The 26,009-nt window shown below is 41.5% G+C and overlaps 2 protein-coding genes across 2 annotated transcripts in view; both read left to right on the top strand.

Moving 5' to 3' along the window:
- Positions 1–26,009, top strand: part of LOC123826149 (zinc finger protein 211-like) — a 105,445-nt gene that overhangs the window by 56,316 nt on the left and 23,120 nt on the right. The window lies entirely within an intron of this gene.
- On the top strand, positions 6,430–18,670 carry LOC123826162 (zinc finger protein 256-like). The gene is made up of 3 exons (XM_045850114.1): positions 6,430–6,604; positions 9,924–10,050; positions 15,304–18,670. Exons 1-3 carry the CDS (start codon positions 6,569–6,571, stop codon positions 16,875–16,877), a joined length of 1,737 nt encoding a protein of 578 aa, XP_045706070.1. The 5' UTR covers positions 6,430–6,568; the 3' UTR covers positions 16,878–18,670.

The following is a 26,009-nucleotide window of genomic DNA, read 5'->3' as shown; positions in this document are numbered from 1 at the left end:
GAAGAGCCTAGGTTCAATCTTGTGAGTCTAGCTCTAGAGCTGGGGACAATCTCTACCATAGCGTATTAGGCCCCCCAGAAGAAGGTAGGAGGACAGCAAAGACCAGGCAAGTAAAACTCATCTAGCTGCTGTTTTCATTGTTGCAATTGTCAAAAAATCTCTGCATTTGTCTTATGTCTTAAAAGTGTGTTTAATATCTTCCTCAGTCTTCATAGGAGCCCTATCTGTCATTTCCAGTGGTCTGCAGGGGGAACTACTTTGAGCCTTAGCTGCATTTGTCTACCTCTTTTTTGAGCTTATTACAGAGTTCAGCACTAATGAGATCTGGTGAATCAGAGCTGGGTCTTTCTGCACACTTGTTTTGTGAATGATAGGTTAGGATACTATCCACTATGGTGAATGTGGTGCTTCAGTTTTACACTACAAGTGTTTTTACTACATGTCTCTGATCCACTCTGCAATATTGAGGACAGCTGAACATGTTACCTGGGATATATTCACAAGTCATGGTGGAGACCTGAAGTATAGTATCTCCTTGATGGAGTGTTCACATCTTCTTACAGGAAACTCAATGCCCACTTGATACTGTACACTGTCAAGTACTGGCTGGGGGGAAACAATGGTGTTCATCTATTCCCTGCAGGCCTGACCATGTTTGACAACCACATCCTGCTTTTTAGCTTCCCAGTGTCTACACCAGTGATACTTGGGCCGGGATAAGTTGTTCTGAACATAAATTCTCATTCCATTGCCCAGTACATGCTGGCCATAATTAAGATTCTCACTCCTAATTGTTCCAGGGAGGGGCCAATTGGCCAAATCAGGTTGGGTCTGTGTCTGCATGTCCCATTTGCATTGTTACAGCTGGAGGGAGGGTGACTCTAAAGCATCCTTGGTGATATTTGCAGACTGCTCTTATATATTCCAAAATAACACAATCCATTTAAAGTCATCAAGTGGCATGCATGGGCACCCTGAAAATCTATTCTTTCCCTTTGCCATTTCCTCCTCACTACTGTCAGTACAATGCCTTGGATTAGTGCTGAATCTTTAAAGCCCTTCTAAATCTTAACTGATTTTCCATTTTCAACAGATGGAGCACCCCTGAATACCACTCGTTAGTTACTTGGGATTTAAGCATTAATTTGATGTCATTTCGTCATCAAGGTAACCTATCAGTAGTCATAAGTCAAATTTATCTTCCCAGTTATTGGAAAGATACAAGTATATTTTTTAGGATGCAGTGTATATAAGGAAAACTAGGTCATGTTAAAGGGAACAGTAACCATGGGCACAGCTATGTTCCCCTAAGCAGAGATCAGGTATCAGGTGATCTGCAGGCACAGTTCAGTCTCCTACTGAACTCTAAGATCATCCGCAGCCCTTAGCTTTAAGTTCCTTTACATGCACATTGTTTATATTGCTACTCGTATTTTACAAACTTTTTTTTTTTAGAGAAAGGGGATGTGAGGGAGAAAGAGAGAAATAGCAATATGTGGTTGCCTCTCATCCTCCCTGCCCCCGCAGCTGGGGACCTAGCCTGCAACTCAGGCATGTGCCCTGACTGGGAATTGAACTGGTGACCCTTTGGTTTGCAGGCCAGCACTCAACCTACTGAGCCACACCATCCAGGGCTACAAGCTTTTATTGACATATTTTTCAAGTGTGTCTTGGTGTCTCACTAAATCTTACAGAAAGTTTTTATACTAACATTCATACACATTTTTAAAACAGTGCCATAGAATTCTTTTGCAAATCATGCTTTGAAAAGGTCAACAATACATAACAATTGCTTAACAGACTAATATTAACTGAAAAAATTAATAACACTTTTTATTGGGGATCATATTACAATGAACATGGAGGGGTTCAGTGTATTTGCTCATCAATGAGAACAACAATACTCTACAGAGTTTGTAGTGGAATCCTGGATGGGGCATCCTAGGCAACTCTAAAGCAAGTAGATGATTTGGCACCATGGCTCCCAGGCCCTAAGAATACAAGGGGGACCCAAAACACTTGAATTATCTTCTGGAGTGTGGGTCCCTTGTAGTATAGGCTTCCCCAGCTAGGAAGTGTTCTAGGAACTGACCTTAATTAATGTACAAGCTGGCATTTGGAGAGGCTGCATTCACATTTAGTGAATTTTTTTGAAGACTCTTATGTTTTCCCATTTTATGATGGGTGATTTATGAGTGTACCTGCCCACAATGTGCTGAGTGTTCAGCAGTTTTTGACTAAAATTGGCAAGACCCTGTGCCCCACTTTCCCTATTCACCCCATCTTGCCCGGAGCATCTTTTTGCCTTCATAGATGAACAAACTCAAAGAGAAACATTTTGCCTTGGTGGAAGAGGTGAAATGAAAATGGCCGAAATACTAAAAGTCATCAAAATTGATTAGCTCAAAAACAGCAGTGGAAAAAAGAACTCTATAGGTGTATTACATCAAATGGAGAATACTTTGAAGATGACTGACTTTCCAACATGTAAGACTACACAATTTTTAATAAATTCCAGTGGGTTTTTCTGGGTCCCCTCTCATATCCCTCTGCATCTTTCACTGTTTTTTTAAAGAGGATTTAAAAGAATTTTAGATTTCATTTATTTTTTAGAGAGGGGAAAGGAAGGACAAAGAGGGGGAGAGAAATATTGATGTACCAGAGAAGGAACATCATGCCTCTGGCACACCCCCAGTGGGGAACCTGACCAACCCAGGCATGTTCCCTGAACGGGAATCCAACCAGTGACCTTTAGGTTTGCAGGCTGGTGTTCAGTCCACTGGGCCACACCAGCCAGCATTCAAGAGGATATTAATTTTTTTTTTAATGTTCCTACTCTCCTGAATGTGGTCTCTCTCTCTTTTTTTTTAAGATTTTATTTATTTATTTTTAGAGAGAAGGAAGGGAGGGAGAAAAGGAGAGAAACACTCATGTATGGTTGCCTCTCACGTGGCCCCCACTAGGGACCTGGCGCACAACCCAGGCATGTGCCCTGAGTGGGAACTGAACCGGCGACCCCTTGGTTTCAAGCCTGTGCTCAGTCCACTGAGCTATATCTCCCACCCAGGGAGATATTAATAATTTATTGATTACACATGATAATAGGTGCTACACCAACTTCATCCCCATTAATTTGTCTTTTACTATAATGAATTTAGATGTATTGCATAAGATATGTAAACTATCATTAATAATCAAATTAATTCCATTACTCTGCTGTGGTGAACCTTTTAAAGGTGAACTCAAGGTCACCACACAGTAACTATCAAATGAACTACACAAAGTTTTTAAAGATGATGGCTTGTGTGCTTAAGCAGGTTGTAAATGTATTTTAAATGGAACCTGGTATCACCCTGAAGGAATTCTATGTAACTTTACACTGTTGGGATTATTTAACATGTCTTCAGAGTAGAATAACTTTACACAGCACATTTAAAACACACACACACAGAGCTCTGACCACTGTGGCAATGTTGGGTGGGCATCAATCTGCTAAGCAAAATGTTCCAAGTTTGATTCTCTGTTGAGGGCACTTGCCAAGGTTTCAGATTCCATTTCTGGTCAAGGAGTGTCTGAGAGGCAATCAATTGATATTTCTCTATGGAGGTATAGAATAAGCATTATTTAAATAGCTATAAGAGAAAATACTCTATGAAGCTTGAGAACAGGTAAATCTCAAAGGGTGGTAAATAAAATCACTGAGTTCTACCCTGGGTGGTGTAGCTCAGCGATGGAGCCCAGGCCTGTGAACCAAAGAATTCAATTCCCAGTCAAAGCACAGGCCTGTGTTATGGGCCAGGTCCTCAGTAGGGGGTGCACGAGAGGCAACCACACATTGATGTTTCCCCCTCTTTCTCTTTCCTTTCCTCTCTCTCTAAAAATAAATAAATTCTTTTTAAAAACCTGAGTTCTGAGAAAAGAGAGAATTAACTTGAGCAGACACTTGGCTACAATGCAATCCTGCTTTCTCCAAAGTGTGGGTCTATTTCATTCATGAGAACTTAAGCAAAATTAGTGAACTGAGAAATCTAGAAGCCTTGAAGAAAAGCCATGATATGATGTTTCATCTCTTCAACAATCATTTACTAGTTATTTAGGTCTAGAGGATATTTAGGTCTAAGGGAAGGTGTGTTTGATGTAGTTTGACTCCATAGCCAGGGTGCAGTGCAAATTGAAATTACCTTCATCCTGAAGTGCTCATTGGCTCTCTCACTCACCGTCAGGAGGTCAAAGTCAAAGTTATGCATCTTGTCAAAGAAGAGCTTGGATTTGCACTCTCTGCATGACATTGTCCTGGGAATTACAGAGAGTGGATAGAACTCATTTCTGTGACCAGACTGGCATCAATGAGCAGTATATTCCCCTAGGTATTTGCCAGCTTTTAGATGACAAGATTGTCTGTGGTTGTGAGTGTTTGGAAGATGCTCTCTTTGCTCCACAGGGACTTGTTGTATTTTTGTGGGGATGCTGTCAAAGTCCTTATGATTGTACTCTAGGGCTACACATCACTTGATGTCCTGCGGCTCTTACACTTACAAGTTGAGAATATTCATTAACTAAGTAACACTCGTTTCTGTGTCTCCTCCCAGTTTCCATGAACTTCAGAGTCTTGTGGATTTTGCTAAATTCGGTCCCAATGTGCCTCCAAATTGTCTCTGGAATTTATTCCACATGCATGTGCATTCACTCTCTCTGTACTTGGGGCTCTGAGGCAGCATCTGCAGATTCAGCTGTGTTCTATTCCTTGGACATTTGTCCCGGGTGAGATTCTGTTGTGAAAATGTCATCTGATTTGCTGGTAGGCGGTCTCCTGAATGCATACCGTGTCTACCAGCTGGAAAGTTTCATTCTCCTTGTGAAATAAGCATACTTCTTTTCAACACCATTTTGAGAGGGGTTGTAACATGTGTCCCTTGTATTTTGGTATGTGGCACGTGTTAAGTCTGCAAACTTTGTTGGCTGGGATCTTCTTTGCTGAATGGCTGGTAGGGCATATCCCAAAAGTGCTCAGGAATCCCCCAGGGAACCCACGCAGCCTGAAGGGTGGTCTTGGATCAAGGGTATCACAAACTTTGCAATCTCTGCAACCTGCAAACTCCTCAGCTGGTCCAGATGGTGAAAGATGAGTTGAGACTCAACATCTATTGCAATCTGAGAGACAGAAAAAAAAAGCCCTTTAAATATTTAAATAGGAAAAACCTTCAGAAAAATTACTATTGATTTTTAACTTATATTTCATGTATGCATACACATCATTTTGTTTTAAATTTATGTATTGATTTTACAGAGGAAGTGAGAGAGGGAAACATAGATTTGTTGTTTCATTTATTTTATTAATATTTAAATTATAAAGAATTAGATTTTCATTTATGTTTATATTATGCATCATTTTTATTTTTGAAGGTTTGTCGTATATTCTTGTGGTATATTTGTCCTATGTATGATGGGGTAACTAGGTTATTAGTGTATATCACAGATTTTCTAATGGGGGCATACTCCCCTCTATTGTAGTGTGCTTTATTGAGCTTCAGAAAATATGTATTTATGACCCTCTACCTACAAATAGATAGCATGCAATTCAACGAAGGCTCAGATAATGGTTTATATTTTTAATCAATGAAGTGTTTTAAAATTATGGTTTTACATTATTTTCGACCTAGTATAATTGCATATTTAATAGACTACAATGTTCACTTAAGAACAAATAGATTAGTGTGACTAGCTTTATTATCGTATTTAGTTTGTGGTCTGGAACTTTATATGCACTTTCTGGGCTGAATTCCTGTACTTGCATGTCTTTGATGTCTTCAACATGTACTACATTGTTTGCAAAAAAAAAATGTATAATTTAAGTCAGAGGCATCAGATCAAATCAGTTAGGACTCTATTAATGCTGTTCAGGCAGAGCTAAGACTTCTGGCTACATCAGGCACAGATGCACTTAAGTACTGGTGTATTATTTATTGCATTTAATTTGGACTGTGGGTCCAACTGATGCGTGACAGGTAGCATTAAAGACTGGAGCAACCTTCCCAACCACATTCGGCATGAAGAAGGCACATGCCCCATGGCCTGAATCAAAAGGCCTGGCGTAGCAGAGACTTCCTCGCCCAAGAAATGACATCCAATAGAGAGCGATAGAACGCACTGAGTATTCTCAGGGTATTCTTAGGGTATAAAGTTGCAAATCCACTCCTGGAGTCAGCTCAGGAAATACAGGATCTTAGCCTTGGAGTGTAAACCTACATTACCCAGAGGCAGGCGTGGAATATCACTAGGCTGAGTCAATAAAGACTCAGAAAAAGCATTTCCGTTAAGGCCATTCTGCAGGGCGGGACTTCCGTGGGTCTCCTGGGGGCATTTCCTCTTCTCTCAGTTTCCCTATTACCTGGTCAGGGTCTCGTGGTCACAGTATGGGAAGGACAAGGCGCTAGGAAGCTGCTCCCCATAGGAACTGTGAGGCCAAGCACGCTGCCCGGGTGTCTGACGTCAGGGTTGGGACAGTAACCCCAGTACCAGGGACACCCTCCTGGCCCGCAGGGCCGCTCCTCTCCGGCCACAGAGTCCGATGGCGGCGGTGACCGCGCTAAGGCGACGGGCTGAGGTGAGTGCACGTCCCCGGGCCCTGCGCCCTCAGCCCACCGAGCCTAGCAGCCCGGGTGCGGGACGCCTGTCACGTCCTGCAGCCCGGACCCCTGCGTCTGGGACCATGAGGCGCTAGTAGGTGACCCACGGTGTGACGAGGTGGGCGAGGGTGACCAGCCGAGGTGCAGCCTTCTAAGCACGTGCAGATATCATTGACCGGGAAAGACAGCGAACTGGGATCGGCCTTACCTCTGGTTTCAACAGTCTGAGGCGGAGTCACGTCCTGACTGGGAGGCAGAGGGGTTGCACATTCATTCTAATGGTTCTGGGAGCTGGAGAAGGTCTTGAACCGAGAGAGAGACAGACAGGCTGTGTCACGGTTTTGAAAGCCTTTTAGATCCTTCTGAGATAGAAAACCCAGTGGAGTGTGGTGATGACAGGCACAAGAAGAGGAGCCATTGTTGAAGGTCACAGGGCTGGTAAGCGGCCGCATTGAGGAAACACTTGCTGAAGGTCACAGTACTCCAGGGATGGTTCTAGGTACAGCTGAGACCTGCTTACCTGGAGCTTAACGGTGGTTGACTGAGACTTCCCCCATAGGTTCTGAAGTTGAAAACTATTTTGTAAACTAGACAAAGAAGGACAGGGTGTCTCAGTCCCTGCCTGGTGGTGACATTATCTTATAGTGTCAAAAGACTCTTCCCTTGCTAATGTCCTAGCTCTTGGATGTGGGGACCCTGGGGATACCCCAATCCTGAGTGCAGGTCACAGGTAATATCAAGATGCTCCCATTTTCCATTTCTGTTGTCAAGGTAAGAAACATTCAAACTATAGAGAGGTTTTTTTTATACTAATTTGAGTCAAATTGAGAAGTAAAGTTAAGACAAAATCTCAAGGGAGTGTGAAAACTTCAGAAAATGGCAGTTTTACTATTTACTTCATACATCAGAATCAGGAAGTAAAGTAGAAATGGAAACTTGAAACCCATTGGTGATAGGTTAGGGAGGTGGGAGAAAACAAAGCAGGAAAATCACTGTTTTTAGATAAAAAGTAAAAATGAATGGAAACATGATTCTCTTACATTGGTGGGTATAAGGTAGTTAATATTTAGTTAATTAACACAAAAATAATAACACTGCAGTGTTTTTTGTCTTTGTTCTGGTGCAGTGTTTGTGCCCTGAGTGGTAAGTAAAAAGGATATTATCCTGAAATTCCAAAGCTATGTTACAAAGGAGCAAAAATGCAAAGATGGGCTTACTTAAGGTAAAAATTGACCTTCCTCGGGAAAGACACAGGCCTAGGACATGACTATTTGCCATGACTCACTTTTAGTTAGAAAGTTTTAATTTCAGACCATATGTAGAGGCTTTTCAGTCTCTCAGTTTGTAAGGCCATGGGAGAACACTCTTAAGCTGTCAGGTTTAGTATGTGCCTCCCTGCCCCACACTTGTTTGGTTCCCACAAACAGCCAGTGTAAGCAGTTAAGGCAGGTTATCCAGGGAAGGACACCTGCACTGAAAAATTCTTGGAGGTGCCACAGAGCTGGATGTGGGTCACTCAGGTCTCCTTTGTGTTAAAGACAAGGAAGAAGGGGGTACAAGAATCAGATTTATAAAGTGGCCAGATGGTAACTTGGGTATCTATTATGGAGATAATAGTGCATTTGCATAAGAGAAAGGACTTGGCGACTCCTGGGTTTAACAGGCTCCATCTGGCTGCGTACTGGAAAACATGATGGGGATGAATGGAGGAGCAGGGAGCCCTGGACCAGGCAGGTTCTGTAATTCATAGCAGATGGACCAGAGTTGGGCGTTAGAGGTAGGAGAAAAGGTTGGATTTTGGTACATGTTTTATTTCTTTAAAAAGTTTTATTTATTTTTAGATAGAAGGGAAGGGAGGGAGAAAGAGAGGGAGAGAAACAGCAACCCGTTGGCTCTTGGACACCCCTAACTGGAGGTCTGGCCTGAAACCCAAGTATGTGCCCCAGCCAGGAATGGAGCCCACAACCCTTTGGTTTATGGGACTGCACTCTAACCAACTGAGCTGTACCAGTCAGGGTTATCTTTTATTTTTTTTTTATTGTGTTTTTATCCATTACCATTTATCCACTTCATACCCACTTCCACCACCCTGCCTTTTCATTAAAAAAAAAAAAAAAGATTTATTTGTTTTAGGGAAGGAGAGAAACATCAATGTGTGATTTTTCTCTTGAACTGGGGACCTGGTCCGCAACCCAGGCATGTGCCCCCGACTGGGGACTTGAACAAGTGACTCTGGTTCACAGGCCAGCACTCAATCCACTGAGCCACACCAACCAGGGCCCTCTTCCATTTTTTAAGAAGGGCCACTATGGCCCTGCTGGTGTGGCTCTGGATTGAGTGCTGGCCTGTGAACCACAAGGTCACTGGTTTGATTCCCAGTCAGTGCACATGCCTAGGTTATTGGCCAGTTCCCTAGTTGGGGGCATGCGAGAACCAACTGATCAATGTTTGTCTCATACATTGATGTTTCGTTCCTTCCCATCCCCTGTCTCTAAAAATAAATAAGTAAATAAGTAAGTAAATAAATAAATCTTAAAAAAAAAAGACAGGTAAGTACAGCTTCATATTTTGCAGCTGCAGGAAAAAAGGAAAGAGCTCAAAACCACTGCAGCACTTTTGGTCCTAGCAGCTGAAGCAGTGGAGGCTCTATCAACTGGGCTGGGGAGGATGGTGGTAGGTTAATTCTCTTTGGGAATATCAGAATGTTGTTTTGGTTCACACTTTTAAAAGTTCGAAGAGCAGTGACTGGAAACACCCTGTGAGCACCTGAACATATGATTCTGTAAATCTGTGGAAGGATCCATGATGGAGTGAAGCAAAAGTGGAAGCTCTTTTGTACATGAGGGTGAAGGAGGCAGAGCTGAGAGAGTGAACTTGGGTGTGAAGATGTAAAGCAGGTAGAGATCACACAGTAACATGCACAGCTAGAGGGAATATGAGCTGATGGTCCTCCCAACCTGGTGTTGGGACATAAGGGGGAAGCATAAGCCCATGTTTGGCTCTGTTTTGGAGGAGTGATCTGGGAGACTCAGTGGAACTGTTTATCAGGAAGAATGGGGCCCTGGAGTCATGTACCCAAGTTTAGGTGGCAGTTTATCTGCCCTACTTCCTCATCTGCCTTACTTTGTGGAGGGTGATGAGAGTCATAAATGAGACTGATAAGACAGTAGGCATCTTTGACACCAAGCACTGGTGTCTTCTCTGAACTGGGGAGGCCCTGCAAGGGATTCAGTTAGGGAATATTAGGATTTCAGAGTCTGAGACAGACTCTGGATTCATTTGTTTTAATTCTGACAGGTCGTTTTGACCTTTGAGGACGTTGCCGTGTACCTCTCCAGGAAAGAATGGCTCCTCCTGGATGAGGCTCAGAGACGCCTGTACCTCGATGTGATGCTAGAGAACTATGCTCTTGTATCATCACTGGGTAAGACACTGACTCTCGCTGCGCACTGTTCTTTGGACTGCCTGCACCCCCCTTTCCTCATGGTTGCAGTTTGCTTCTGTCCTAAGCTCTAAGGGTCCTGACACCCAGACTTGTACTCAGATAGCAATGGACAGCAGCAACGGGAGTCACGCTTACCCCAATCCTGTGTCCAGAAGTCCTTTTTGTTCTTCATTGTTGGCAATTTTAATAAACTAACTCATGTTAATTAAAAAAAAAAAAAGCCCTCCATCTCACCAATCACTTGGATTAGGCTTTGCATCCCCCCAAGGCCTTCATTCCTCAGGGGTTGCTCTGTCCTCACATGTGGATTGTGCACACTGTTTGCTTTTCTAGATTTCTGGGTAGATCCTGAACTTGACAGAGCTGGTTTACTTGCAGTGCCCCCTATTCTCCCTGCTGCCCCCATACCTGCTGTATAGAATCTTCAGGGAAGGATTTGAGGTTACTGGTATTGCTGGAAGTCTAATAGATTTCACACTGATTAGTGAGAAAAAGCATTTTTAAATTTTCTCTATCATTTCTACAACTATATATTTTTTAATCCTCACTGCAAAATATTATTATTGATTGTTAGAGAGAAGGAGGTAGGAGGAAGGACAAATACCAATGTGAGAGGAGAGCATCGATCAGTTTCTTCCCATACATGCCTTTAACAGGGGATTGTCCCTGCAACCTGTGTTTGTGCCCTGACCAGGAATCAAAGCTGCAACCTTTTGGTACATGGGACAATGCTCTAACTAACTAAGTTACCTGGCCATGGCTGGACTATGCATATGTTCATTAAGTCTGTTTCCTCTATTATGTATTCAAACTTCAATAATTCCTTATTGCTTTCCAAAGGGATGATCCATTGTTGAAAGGGGAACGTTTAAGTTGTCTAGTACTGTTGCATTGTGCTTTCTGCCTTCAGATCTCATATCGTTTGCTTACGCACTTAGGTGCTCTTGGTTGGGTACATAGTAATTAAAATTGTTATCTTCTTTCTCTCTTTAGTGTTACTTGCATGGAATATATTTTCCATCTCTTTGAGTGTATTTGTGTCCATAAAGATTAATTATCTCTTGGAAAAAGCATATATTGTGTCTTGTGGGAATTTTTTTTTTTGGAACAGAAGGTAAGCTTAACCAGGCATCAATGTATTTATTCATTCATTTATTTATTTCTGTAAATATTTTTATTTTTAAATATCATTGACATATATTTTTATATTAGTTTTATGATTAGACATTGTATAACTTACTAAGTGATCATCTCCATAAATCTCACACTCGTCTGACAACATACGTTATTGGTAGAATGCTATTGACTATACTCTCTAGGTCAGGGGTATCAAACTCATTTTCACCGGGTGCCACATCAGCCTTGAAGTTGCCTTCAAAGGGCCAAATGTAATTTCAACTCCTTAACAGTTAAGGAGTAGTTACTTTTATACAGTCCTAAAATTATTTCAGCCCTTTGAAGGCAACTGCGTGGTTAATGTGGCCCCCAGTGAAAAAGAGTTTGACACCCCTTCTCTAGGCTGTCCTTTACATCCTAATGATTACTTGGTAACTGCCAATTTGTACTTTTTAATCCCTTCATCTTTTTCACCTATGATAAGAATTTTTTAAGTGTTTATGTGAGGCAAACAGATGACAGTAGCCAGAAAGCCAGATATCAAATGCTTTTGTATTTTGTTGTTGTTTTTTTAAAGATTTTATTTATTTATTTATTTATTTATTTTAGACAGGGGGAAGGGAGGGATAAAGAGAGGGAGAGAAACATCAATGTATGGTTGCCTCTCATGTGTCCTCTACTGGGGACCTGACCTGCAGCCCAGGCATGTGCCCTGATTGGGAATAGAACCAGCAACCCTTTGGTTTGCAGGCTGGCACTCAATCCACTTATCCACACCAGCCAGGGCTGTATCTTGTGTTTTTATTCCATCAGTCACTCTTATGTCTCTTGATTGAAGAATTTTTTTAAAAAATATTTATTTTTAGACAGTGGGGAAGGGAGGGAGAAAGAGAGAAACATTGCTCTGCACCAGGGAACCTGTTTCACAACTCAGGCACGTGTCCTAACTGGGAATCAAACCAGCGACAGTTTGCTTTGCAGTCTGGTGCTCAAGCCACTGAGCCATGCCAGCCAAGGACTGATTGAAGAATTTTTTGAAGGTCCTACTATTGCCACGTTGTCATGTTTTCTGCCTCTTGTGTACTTCTTTTTTTGTCTTCCTATCTTGCTTTTCTTTTTTTTTTAGATTTGATTCTTTCTCTTGGGCATCCATTAGACAGGCTTGTGCTTGTGTTTTGTTTTTATTAAACTTCATAAAACAACTCATACTCTTAACACTTCATTGTAACCTTGAAACAGCTTTGCTTGCATGCAAAAAAATTACCCTCGACTCCCTGCTATATCACCACTTTATATTTTTGATGTCACAGTTCACGTCTTTCTATATTGTGTGTCTATTTACAAATTCTTGTCACCATTGTTATTCTCAATACACTTAATTTTTATCCTATACAGTAGAGTTAAATAAAGTATACTTCACCAAGAACTGTTCTAGTATTCAGAACTTGATGACATCCTGGCCTTACCAGAGTATTTTATACTTTGCTACAGGCTTCTATTTCTATGTAGCATGTGTTTATTTTAGCTGATGTATCTCTCCTCCACCCCAGCCCCCTACATTTCTAGTAAGTCAGGATGAATGGAAATTAACTTCTTCACATTTTGTCATTCCAGGAAAATGTGTTTTTTTTCCTTGTTATTTCTGAGGAAGAGCTTTTCTGGATTAAGTATTGCCAGTTTGCAGATATTTTCCTTTAGTGTTTTGAATACATCATTTGGTATTCTCCAAGACTGCAAGGTTTTTTCAGAGAAATCTGTCGTTGGCCTTATGGGGAGTGTTGTCCTTATATAGGAGTGTCTATTCTCTTTGGTCTTTCAAACTTATTCTTGTTTTTGATTTTTGACACTTTTATTATAATGTATCTTGCTGAAGTTCTGTTTGCATTAAACGTGTACTGGGACCTGGGAGGATCTTTAAGATGACTATTCACACTTCTTTTCATATTTTCAGGTTGAACTTTAACTCATTTTTTAAATTAAAAATGTTATGCTTCTTCTTCCTCTCCATTTTTCTCTTGCTCTCTTTTTTTCTCTTTTTCACCCCCTCTGGGACCCCCATAATACAAATATAGGTTATCTCTGTGGTGTTTTAGTATTCACATAGGCCGTCTTCAGTTTTTTTCTTTTACATGGATGTTTTCAAATCGCCTGCCTCTGAGGTGATATATTCATTTTACTCCTTGATCTTGTCTGCTTTTGAAAGTCTTTTGCATTTTTCATTTCATTCATAATTTTCTGCAACTTCCAAATTTCTGTTTCATTCTCTTTTATGATTTCTATATTTCTGAACTCCATGTTTTTTCCCATATTTGCTTGTTCATTATGTTGAGTTCCATGTGTATTCGCCTGTGCCTCACTGATGTTTTTGGATTTTTTTTGTTTATTTTTTAAGGATTTTATTTATTTATTTTTAGACAGAGGGGAAGGGAGGGAGAAAGCGATGGAGAGAAACATCAACATGTGGTTGCCCCTTGCATGCTCCCCACTAGGGACCCAGCCTGCAACCCAGGCATATGCCCTGACTTGGAATTGAACCGCTATGCTTTGGTTCACAGTCTGGCACTCTATCCACTGAGCAACACCATCCAAGGCTCCAACTGATGTTTTTAAAAATTATTATTTGAATTATTTTTCTCATAGTTTTTATACCTCCAGTTTTTTTGTTTAATTCACATTAAAATTATGATGTGTCTTTTGTCACTTTTTTTTCATATTTCCCTTTGTCTTAGTGTTGTGTGATATTTGATTAAACAGTTATTATTTTTTACTTATGGGCCAATTCTGTTTATAGAACTGGTTTTTCTGCATATGCACATAATGGTACTTTCTAAGTGGTTTGTTGTGTCTGGAGTGATGATGTTTCACTTCCCATTCTTCTTGTAGCCCCATGAGCTAGGTCACTCTATTGAAGATTGAAGGGTTGATCAGTGGCCAGGGCTGCAGCTTCCAACTATTTAACAATCTCTTTTGGAGTTTTAGTGACACAAAACAGGCCACTAGAATCAATGGTAACATAAGCGCTGTGTCTCCAAGGTTTTACCCTTGTGTTTTGCATCTAACCTTATTTGCTAAGCCTGCACTCCAACTCCACTTCATATTATGCTCTACTTTATCGCTCTTTGGAGTTACTGGTCTCTTAAGCCTCTCTTCCATTTCTGAAGGGATGTTGTTTATCATGGATAATTGTCTGATTATTTTGGAAGGGGTAGAATATTTGTATCTTTTCTTCTGCCACATTGCTATTGTCATTCACATAGATCTTTCTCTTTTGGTTTGTTTATACAGAGTTGTTCTATGACAGTGCTGGTTATTCATCTCGTCTGTTTTCTCTTTGAAGTTCCATCATCGGTATTCCATGTAAATACTTAATTGGGAGGGAAGTAGAAGAGTCCTTTGTATATCACACGGGTGACATGAGTCCAGCCAGGACAGGATAGGCTCACAGAAGATCTGGCATTAATTAATGGCCATTGGGGAAAATTTGCTTCCATGACGTTATTAAAATATAATGAGGAACCTGTTCTCTTTAACTGTATTTTGTCACCATTGCCAGTGCCTACAGTTTAATCTACTTGTCCTTTTCCAGTGTTGCCACATTGCCAGTTTGTCACTTTTAATAGTTTTCCTTTCTCCTCTGACTTCCAGCTGTGATTAATCTTCACCTCTCTAACCTTAACACCACAACCATTTCTCTGAGGAATCACTTTGGTGTGCTTTTCAATTTTGATTAATGCCTTTTTGTCCTGAATTGTGCACATATTCCATACAAAACCTGCACAGCATATACTCTGCTGTGGTTGATTTTCATGGTTTGGGGCACATTCATACCCAAGTGTACAGTCTGACGTCAGTGAGGAAGGGTTTTCCAGGCAGCCATTAGCAGAGGAACAACTTGTAAACTGTGCCTCTCTTCCTTGTGTCCCTTCCTATCTTAGTGTCCTTTGTTTAATGAGGTCCCCATTATCTACTGACCTGAGGCCTTTCTCAGAGCCTATCTCACTAATCTGGGAAATCATCACATAGATGCATGTCAGATGTTTCAGATTCAAATTGGTGTTGAATAAACCTCCTCCCTATAGGTCACTATGTACTTCACTAGCACTTGTTTTTCTTCAGGTTGCTGCTGCGGATCAGAGGACATGGTGGCACCCATGGAACACAATATTTCTGTAAGAAAGTTGGAGGCTAAGAATCCTAAGTCTGCCAAGTCTTCCCAGAATAGCCACCCCTGTGAGAGTTGTGAGCCTATCTTGAGAGACATTTTCCTCATGGTTGACCAGCACAGAATACAAAAAAGGCCCACACTGCTGAGGTGTGGGGCATGTGCAAAACCATTTTATTTCAGTGCACAGTATAACAAGCACCAGGAGGAGCATACAACAAAGAATTCTTTCATAGGCAGTGTGGACAGAGTCTCAAGTGCAAAGAGCTCCAATTTCAATGCATCATGGAAGCCTTGTACCTCTAGTAAGGGAGGAAAATGCTTTGTCATCATCCCAGGACATATTGAGCAACTGGATGCTCATACCATGCACAGAGCAAACAAAATCGCTAAATCCAAAATGACTTTTCAAAGTAAAAAGTATTACATCCCAAGAGAATGCAAGAAAGCCATTGGCTGCGATGACACACTTGTTGAGGACCAGAGATTTCTTACAGGAAGACAGCGTTTTGTGTGTTGTGAATGTGGAAAATCTTTTACCAATAGCTCTTCCCTTTGTGTTCATCAGAGAGTTCACACTGGAGAAAGGCCTAATAAAGGCAGTGAATGTGGAAAATCTTTCACCAGTATCTCTGACCTTTGTAAACATCAAAGAGTTAACACTGGAGAAAGGCCTTATGGGTGCAATATATGTGGAAAATCTTTTACCAGTAGCCGGAACCTCCGTGGTCATCAGAGAGTTCACACTGGAGAAAGGCCTTATGAGTGTGGTGAATGTGGGAAATCCTTTACCCGTACTAATGCCCTCCATTATCATCAGAAAGTTCACAGGGGAGAAAGGCCATATGAGTGCGGTGAATGTGGAAAATCTTTTACCAGTAGTTGGAATCTCCTTTATCATCAAAGAGTTCACACTGGCGAAAGGCCTTATGAGTGCAGGGAATGTGGGAAAAGTTTTACCACTCGCTCTCTTCTTCATATTCATTTGAGACTTCACACTGGAGAAAGGCCTTATGAATGCAGTGAATGTGGGAAGTCTTTCACCAGTAGCTCTGCCCTTCATTCTCATCAGAGAGTTCACACTGCAGAAAAGCCTTATGAATGTGGTGAATGTGGGAAATCATTTAAGATGAAATACAACCTTAATTGTCATCAGAGAGTGCACACTGGAGAAAAGCCTTATGAGTGCTCTCAGTGTGGGAAATCCTTTACCAATCGCAGTCTTCTTCATATTCATCTAAGACTTCACACTGGAGAAAGGCCATATGAATGCAGTGAATGTGGGAAATCTTTTACCAGGACTTCTGCCTTCCATGCTCATAAGAGGGTTCACACTGCAGAAAAGCCCTATGCATGTGGTGAATGTGGGAAATCATTTAAGTTGAAACACCACTATAATTCTCACCAGAGACTTCACACTGGAGAAAGGCCTTATGAATGCTCTCAATGTGGGAAGTCTTTTACCCGTAGCTCTCTTCTTCGTATTCATCAGAATTCACATTGCAGAAAGAACTCAAGAGTGCAGTGAATATAAGAAGTACTTTACAAAAAGAACCATCCTTTATTAAACACCATTGAATTCATTCTGGAGAAAAGCCATATCAGTGAAGTTAATGTGGAAAAACTGATATGAATAGCTCTGTGTTTTTCATAACTGTAGTGTTTACACAGGATTAAAGGCGTTTTGGGTACAGTAAAACTGAGGTATCTTTAACATGAACTCTGCTGTCTGTTATCAGAGATTTCACAGAGGAGATAGCTTTTATGAGTGCTCTGACAGTAGGACATCTTTTTCCTGGGGCTGTTACCTCTGTTGTCATCAGAGAGTTCACACAGCTGAATGGCCTTATGCCTGCAGTTAATGTGGAAGTCTTTTTTTATATCAATGATTTTTCTTATTATGAGAGAATTTACACTATGGATACACCATTTGAGTGCTGTGAATGTGGAAATTTAAGAGTCACCACTATTTTTATTGTCATCATGAAATTCACAAGGATTAAATTTTCATAAGTTAAAATTTGGGAAACTTCCAGTCAAGGTGGCAGAATAGGCAGACGTGGCTCACCTCTGAACAGCCACATCAAAATTACTACTAAGGTGTAGAACAGCTGTTACTAAGGAATGTCAGAAATGAAGCTGAATGGAAGTCTGACAACTATGAAATTGAGTTGAATGGAGTTCTAACAAAATTAAAGAAATAACATCGATACTGACTAGTAGGAAGGGTGCAGACATGGAAAGGCTGGTATCACAACCACATGGATAAAAATTCATGAGTGATATCTCAGGAGCCAGGGATCCCAAACTCACACCAGGGCCCCCAGACCAGGATTCCAATGCCAAGAAGATAAGTCCCCACAACTTCTGGCGGCAACAAAAAGCAGCAGGGACTGAGTCAGTGGAAGAAACTGCTGGAGCCACAAGTAGGTCCTCTTAAAGAACCCACACATGGACTCAATTACACAGACTCAGTCCCTCTGAGCTGCAGCACCAGGATAGCAGTTTGAATGGCACCATTGGTCTACTGGGAAAAACGGAATTGTCTTTCTTCAAGGTGAGCAGAGGCCACAGGTACCTTTGCTGTATCCTCCTTCCATAGAGCTGATAAGCTGGTGCCATGCCTGATACTCTTATCAACCTGTTAACTCTTATAACACTGTTGTACCTGCCCTGGAGATTCCCCAAAGAATCTGCCCTATTCAACTTAAGGTCCCACCCAAGCTGCTTTTCCATATGAATGGCTGGTTTTGACTCATGCTTCACACCTTATTAAATTCTATTAAACAAGCAGCAGCTGTCCTCAGTAAACCCCAGGCCTGGCAATAGCAGCAGCCAGTCTCGTTTCACAGCTTGGCTTCACCTGGGAATCTCCAAGCTCAGCATAAGTAACAGCCATCTCAGATTGTTTTATATTTCAGGTAGGGTGGCCCAGGGCAAAACACAGATGGGACAGATCTTGCACATGTGGTGGGCAGCTATAGACCACATCAGAGTGCCAACATCCTGCCCCTGCACAACTGATCTTTCACGTAGAGTAGAGAGTGGTGGGCAGTGGTCACAGCCAGTTCTCGTACCTGACTGGCCTGAGTAAATCCCATTGATCTTCAACAGCAATGAAGGCTCAACTACAAGAGATGGGTATAATTTGTCCACATGAAGGGTGCACCTTGAGTGCCCAGCTAGCGTGATGGGGAAGGTTGTGCCACTGGACACTATAGGACACCTACTACATTAGGCCACACTGTGAAGACATGGAGTCAAAGCAGCTCTACCTAATTCATAGAAACAAACATAGGGAGGCTGCCAAAATGAGGAGACAAAGACAGCCCAAATAAAAGGACAGATCAAAACTCCAGAAAAAGCTAAATGAAATGAAGATAAGCAATTGATCAGATGAATATTTCAAAATGCTGGTTATTAGGATGCTCAAGGAACTTAGGATATCAGCAGTAGAAAAATACCCAGTGAGGAATGAAGGATACAGTAATTTACAGGGAAACAAAGGTAGAGTGGATGAAGCTGAGAATCAAATCAATGATTTGGATCATAAGGAAGCAAAAAACAACACACAACAAGAAAAGAATTTTTAAAAATGAGGATAGTATAAGCCCTGGCTGGCGTAGCTCAGTGGATTGAGTGCGGGCTGTGAACCAAAGTGTCGCAGGTTCAATTCCCAGCCAGGGTACATTCCTGGCTTGCAGGCCATAACCCCCAGCAACCACACATTGATGTTTCTCTCTCTACATCTCCCTCCCTTCCCTCTCTAAAAATAAATGAATAAATCTTTAAAAAAAAACACAAAAAAATGAGGATAGTATCAACAGCCTCTGGGACAACTTCAAGGGGTATGACATTTGAATCAGGGGTGCCAGAAGGAGAAGAGAAAGCAAGAAATTAAAAATCTCTGATAAAATAGTGAAAGAAAACTTCCTGCTCTGGCTGGTGTGGTTCAGTGGATTGAGCAATGGCCTGCGAACCAAAGGGTCACTGGTTAAATTCCCAGTCAGGGCACATGCCTTGGTTGTGAGCCAAGTTGTGGCCCCGGTAGGGCGTGTGCAAGAGGCAACCACTCATGATGTTTCTTTCCCTTTCCATAAAAATAAATAAAATATTTGTTAAAAAGGAAAACTTCCTTAATTTTGTGAAGTAAACAAACATGCAAATCCGGGAAGCATAGAGTCCAATATGATGTTTACAAAGAGGCATACTCCAAGACACATCATAATGAAAAGGCCAAAGGTTTAAGATAGAGAGGCTCTTAGAAACAGCAAGGCAAAATAAGTTCCTTACTAGATGGTTGCCAGATGGAAGGGGAAGTGGGAGAATGGATGAAGAGGTGAGGGGATTTTATATGTTCACATGTCTCAGAAGTTTAATGTTGAAATTTTGAAGAATGTAACAAATATGATCTAAACTAATTGTGCCTTTATGCATTCTTACTCAGTGTATGAGGGTTGCATTTCCCCACTCTTAAGAAAATAGAGATTTGTTTAAATTTTATAATTTAACTCTTTTTGTTTGTTTTTCATGCTCTTTCTGTTTAAATTGCATTTTTCTAAGGATTTATGATCATTTTTGGAGAATTGTATGTACTACTGATATGTTTTTAGCAAAATGTGTGCTCACATAATTCACCTATTTTATGAATTTGGGGAACTTGTCTTTAACAAGTAGGACAGTTGGAACTACAGATTTCTATGTTGTAATGTCACCCATTTTCACTCCTTGAATAAAATAATTTTCACTTTGTGGAATAATTTTTTTGGAGTAATTGTTTTTAATATTAGAAAGCATGCCCAAAAGACTTGGATTATTCTTGCGGTACACAGTGTGCTAGGTACACATATACTTTAAAGAATAATCTGCATTATTAACTGCCACGTCCTCTTCCAACCATGTTGTCTGACAAGGTCCGAATGTGGAAAGGAGGAATTCAAGGAATCCATCTTCCTGGAAGAGAACATGGCATACAAAGGGGGGCAGTAATTTTCCTGGGGATTGCTCTTAATAATTTCCTTGCTAATATTAATCATGGTCTTACTTTGTACCCTGATTCCCATAAGAACAGGCCGTGAGGAGAAAGAGGCTCAAAGTAAGTCCATGATTAACTTTGAGGGAAATTCTGAAGGGATAACTAGTTCTCCCCAGACTATTGAATCATGCCCAAATTGTTTAAACAAGGTGTTTATAAACCTGAGTAAGAAATTATCCCTGACTGTCCCATAAAAGAATTCATGAATCAGTTACAACAGGCTAAATTATTGGCAGATTCTCCCACACCTGTTCCTTATCCACAGATACAAAGGGTTTCCAAGAAAACAAGAAAAAACTATTAGACCCCTACCCACAGCCCAGGGATACCCCTGGGTAGCATATTGGATTAATTGGCAAATTATGGTATTCCCCAAGAGGAGCTAATAGTCTCCAGAGGGTTCCAGATCCCCCATTGCCTTATACAGGAGCATATAATGAGGATGACATTAGAATGGTCAATAAGGATGGAGTCCAAGTGCCTTATAATAGTCTAAATTTCATGGAAAGGTTAGCTCGAAGCAGACCTCCCTGGTGTTTATTAACTAAGGAACAAAAAAGGTCACTATTCCGCCAGCTTGTCAAAGGATTTTGCCCACATTTCCCCCTATCATGCAGCAGCTGCCAAAAAGAACTCTTTGAACTATCCAAACAAAAATAGAATAAGACATGAGAAAGTCAAGAATGGCCTGTACCCTACAAAATTTAATAAAATTGTCTATCACCTTTTAGGTCAAAAGGTTTACTGTGGCTGGATTTCCTGTCTATCTCTCCTTACATGTTTGTTTTGGTGATCAAAAGGTGGTGGGATTGTTAGATACCTGTATTTCAGGTTTATTGATTCGCATAATTCCAATGAAGTTGTACAAAATAATTTCTTGACCAGAGAACAAAATCCCCTCTAATGAAATAGCCCCTGAATGTCTAAAAGTTGTTGGAGTAACAGCCCCTTTTTTACCTTGAATAGGAATATATATCAATTAGAATTAGACAGGCAAAGAAATAAGAAAAGCTGGTTAGCTATTACAAACTAAGCATGTAGAAACAATTACCAGGGAGTCAGAGTCCATAGTATATAAAGAAACATTTTAGATAGAATAGATAGATAGCTAAGTTAGACATCACAAAGGCATTATAATAAATTACCTATAACCTCTACTCAATCTAGCATATCCTTTTGCCCCATGACAAATTCTAAAAACTTTAAGAAACAATAAGACATTCATACATACAGCTATTTTTAATGTCTGATTTAAAAGGTCCCTAGACTAGCATGACCTGATACCCAGGTAGAAAATTTCCTGCTTCGCCTAACCGCAAATGTTAATCACTGCCAAAAAATGAAAATATAAAAACCTGCTTGTACTTGCAATAAATGGAACAGAGCTTCACCGTCCTTTGAGTCGTGTTGTCATCTGTCTCCCATCGCCAACGCCTTACCCACCTTTCAGGAACCCCTGGACCCAGTTGTGGCCAGACCTCAGCAATTAACACACTTCATCACTTTTGTAAATTCAAACTTATAGGACTGTAATTAAAAAGCCTTGCTTTTTAGTTTTTGTTTTTATGGTGTGTTGTCTGGTGTTTGCTGGCTGCTGCAGGACCCGTAGATGCTCCAGGTGAAATCAGTATGAACTGGTATTTGTTGAGTCAGAAGTCCAAAAGAAGAGTCAGTGATTAAACTCCTCATACCTTGGGCCTTCCAATATGGCTTTAAATCTTAGATAATTGACCATAGTTTTGATTATAGAAAAGTGATGCACTCTATGGCCTCAGTATTTTCCTGTGTAAAATAGGGATAAAAAGCAACCTTGCCCTGGCTGGAGTGGCACAGTGAGTTGAGTGTTACCCCACCAACTAAAAGGTTGCAGGTTCAATTCCCAGTCAGGAATTGGTTGTGGGCCAAGTCCCCAGTAGGGGTGCTTGAGAGGCAAGCACATATTCACGTTTCCCTCTCTGTCTCTCTTCATCTCTCTAAAAATGAAATCTTTTTTAAAAAGCAGCATTCCTCCCTGAAAGGATAAAAAGTCCCCTTTTAGGCCCTCTTTTTCCAGAGCTACCTATTCACTTCTTGACCCTGTCAGGCAGAATTAATTTGTTTTCTGAGCCTCTTCTCAGGACTGGAGAGATTACTGAAAATGTCCTTCCCATAGGTGGTTTAGAAACTTATACATATGGCATATCGGACCAAAAGGCCTGGACCTAAACCCAAAGATAAGAGCATAATAAACTGAACCCTGCATAATCACCCTGAAACCTATTTTATACCTAATTGCCATGACTACCCATATGCACACACCTCATCCTTTGTAACCCAATAAAAAACTCACAACCCCAACCTTTCACCAAGAGTGCTGCCTGTCATACACTTAGGCCACTGTCCTCTCTTGGAAAGTGAATAAAACCTTGCTCTCTGCATTTTCTCTTTGTGAAGTTTCTCACTGCCAGTGTCACTGTCAATGCTAATAACCCCAGCCTTGGTACTTATTTGGAAAGTAGTGACTATACCATCAGTCATCACGTATTGTTGCCACCCACACACCAGACATCACTGGGACCTTCTGCCCCACGTGCTTGTGAAAATGAATGGAGCTTCTCAGATTCTCCATATCTGCTACAGTCCACATGGACTCAGCCTTGTGGACAATGTGACTTCAGGGCTCCTTGGTCTCAGTATGATTTCCCCACTGGGGCATCTGAGTGATAATAAAACTCCCCAAAACTCACTTCATTAACTTATGAATTTAATGAAGGCAGGAACTATGACCCTGATGAGGATCACTAGAGTTATGAAACTCACTGAACCCTTACAAGTACTAATATTTCAAGATTTGCTTTTTGATCATTTTGATTTTTTTAATATTTCACTTTATTTTTAGAGAGAGGGGAAAGGAGGGAGACAGAGATGGAGAGAAAATGGATCAATTGGTTGCCTCTCCCACTGGGGGACCTGGCTCACAACCCAGGCATGTGCCCTGACTGGGAATTGAACTACCAACCTTGGCTCTGCAGGCTGCCACTCAGTCCACTGAGCCATACCAGCCAGAGCTTGGTCATTTTTAAAATTCTAACAGCACCCTAGAGATTAGTATCTTACTGTATATTTGAGGAAGTTGACAATTGGGAAGAAGAGTCAGGTTTTTCAAGGTCACAGAGTAGACGAATGTCAGATTGAAGTGGCTGGGTTCAAATTAATGAATCTGGCTCTGTGGGTGGGGGCAATCTCTACCATGGCATAGTAAACTATCTTTCTGCATGTTTACTTATCTTTTGCATGACTGGCTTCCATTTTACCTACTGTGGTGAATGTTGTGCCTCAGTTTGACCCTTCAAATGTTTTTGGTACATGTCACTGACATGTACTCTGCAGTACTGAGGACAACTGGACATGATACCTGGGACATATTCAAAAGTGATGCTGGAGATCTATAATATTATCTTCTTGGTGAAGTGTTCACCTCTTCTTCATACAGGAAACTCAGTACCCACTTGACCCTGTACTCTGGCAGGACTGGCTGGAGGAGACAATGGTGCTCACCATCTATTCCCTGCAGTCCTGGCCATGTTCAGCAACCACATCCTCCTTTCCAGTCTCCCCATGTTTGCACCAGAGTTAGTGGGGTAGGAACAAGTCCTTCTGAACATAAACTCTCATTCCATTTCCCAGTACACTCTCCCCACAACTGAGATTCCTACTCCTGATTATTCACAGTGGGTCAATCAGCCAAATCAGTTTGGTTCTATGCATGCACAGCCCAAATAGCATTTTTATGGTTGATGGGTCTTTTCAGAGAAGAGGGTGAGGACCAGCATCCTTGGTGATACTTACACTCTCTTCTTATGATATGTTCCTTGCTGGAGTCCAGCTCCAGCAGGTCCAGGGATTCCCAATGGAGGGACAGCATCGGCAGAGAAATGACACGAGAGGTGCAGTTTCAAGCTCAACAGCCAGGCATCTCTCATGGGCTCTTGAGTTCTTTATTTTTATACAGTTGGGTGTGTACATGTGGCATATGTGAAAGCAATAAAAAAGTGAGGTTTTCAAGGCATATTTGCTTTATCATTGTTCTGCAGAAAATATGACACATAATAGTAGCTGTTTATTGCATATTATTGTGCAAGCTTTTAGCTCCTAATCTTTGCAATTAATCAGTAACACATTTTACCACATTATATAACACCTTAATTTCTTAAAGCTTAACTTAATTTTAATCTATATATTCTAAAGTTGCAAGCTGGGCATGTAGCTGGGCACAGGACTGTTTTAGCTCACTGACAAAGGCCATGCAGAAGGTTTTTGTGGTCAATGTGGTTAGTATCTGTCACTTCTCACTTCAGCGCCAGAACCCTGTCACCTTATGCAAGTAATAATCTTTGTTTTGCTCAGTCCATTTGGCTGCCTGCCATCTACCTTGGTGTTGATGCATTTTTATTATTTGTTTCCATCTTTGATGTCTGACCATCTTTGATTGTCTTTAGGCAATAAACGCCATGGGGGCCCTGATCACTTAAGCATTTCATAGAAGTGGAGTGTATAATAATCTTCCCAATGCCCATTCTTTGAACTCTCTAACCCACTTAGGAGAACACTCTGGTGGGGAGTCACTCTCCAATGAGCTGTCATTTTCTTTCTTACTTCCGAAGAACTGTATTTCTTCTGCGGAATTGCCATTTGTCCCAGTCCCATGGTAAATCACATAGACCCTAAGCACGGGTAGTAATACAGTGATTAAGCAGAGGAGTGCCAGGTACTCCCCCCCCACCCCCCCCACCCCCGCCGTGTCTGCTGTGCCAACGCAAGGCTCCCTCTGTGACTGTGTCAGACAGCAGGGCTGGGCTGGCTCCCAGCACTGAGGGCCTATTTTGAGTCAGGGTCAGATAGCTAAATGGCCATAAAACTTTGAGGAACAAACTCACTTCTCACTTGGACCCTTATCATTTCATTGGGAGCGTTCTAAACAAAGCAGGTTACACAAGATTTTATATATTCTTTCTTAGGTCTGATCAGGTCTGATCGCCCTAGGGAACCCGCCCTTTCCAGCACAGGGCTGCAGGGTTTCAGGCTTAAGGCATTGTTTCAGGCTTAAGGCATTGTTTCAGGCTTAAGTCAGGCAGGGGAAGTAAGGCAGCCAAGAGATTAGGAGACTCCTTGCAGACAGAATGAGGACTCAAGCTATGTCAAAGCCAAGGGGCTAGGGTCCAACACGCCCTTTTGCTATAACCCCTCAAGTCCTTCCCTGGGTCTCCCACATGATCGTGGCTTTCTTCAATCGTTCCCCCCTTGGGGAATCTTACCAGTCATTGGCTAACCGATTAAGCATCGGGAGACAGGCAGGGTGAAGTAAAAGGAGCAGAAGCGGCACCCCTGCCAGAGAGAGAAGCTTTGTCTCCTTAGAAGCTTATGGTTCGTCGCTCACTCAGCCTTAGCCATGGGAATGGGGGGAGAGGAGGGGTGGTTACAGCTTCTGAAACCAGGCAGAGCGATTCCTAACAAATAAGTTCTTTTGAATTTGTGTTTCAGAATACTTAGGGTATATTCCCAGCAGTCGAATTGCTGGGTTATGAGGAAGTTCAAGTTTTAATGTTTTGAGGAAACTATACTCTTTTCCCACAGTGGTTGCACCAG

Source organism: Phyllostomus hastatus, unplaced genomic scaffold (genome assembly GCF_019186645.2).
Source record: "Phyllostomus hastatus isolate PE091 unplaced genomic scaffold, TTU_PhHast_1.1 phas_contig_133, whole genome shotgun sequence".
In the NCBI taxonomy this organism is placed as follows: domain Eukaryota; kingdom Metazoa; phylum Chordata; class Mammalia; order Chiroptera; family Phyllostomidae; genus Phyllostomus; species Phyllostomus hastatus.
The sequence above is the reverse complement of the archived record's forward strand: the minus strand, read 5'-3'. Positions and strand labels throughout refer to the sequence as shown.

Coding starts and splice junctions, on each gene's coding strand:
- LOC123826162 (XM_045850114.1), top strand. CDS start 6,569: ATGGCGGCGGTGACCGCGCTAAGGCGACGGGCTGAG. Junction 6,605..9,923: donor CGCTAAGGCGACGGGCTGAG/GTGAGTGCACGT, acceptor TAATTCTGACAG/GTCGTTTTGACCTTTGAGGA. Junction 10,051..15,303: donor TGCTCTTGTATCATCACTGG/GTAAGACACTGA, acceptor GTTTTTCTTCAG/GTTGCTGCTGCGGATCAGAG.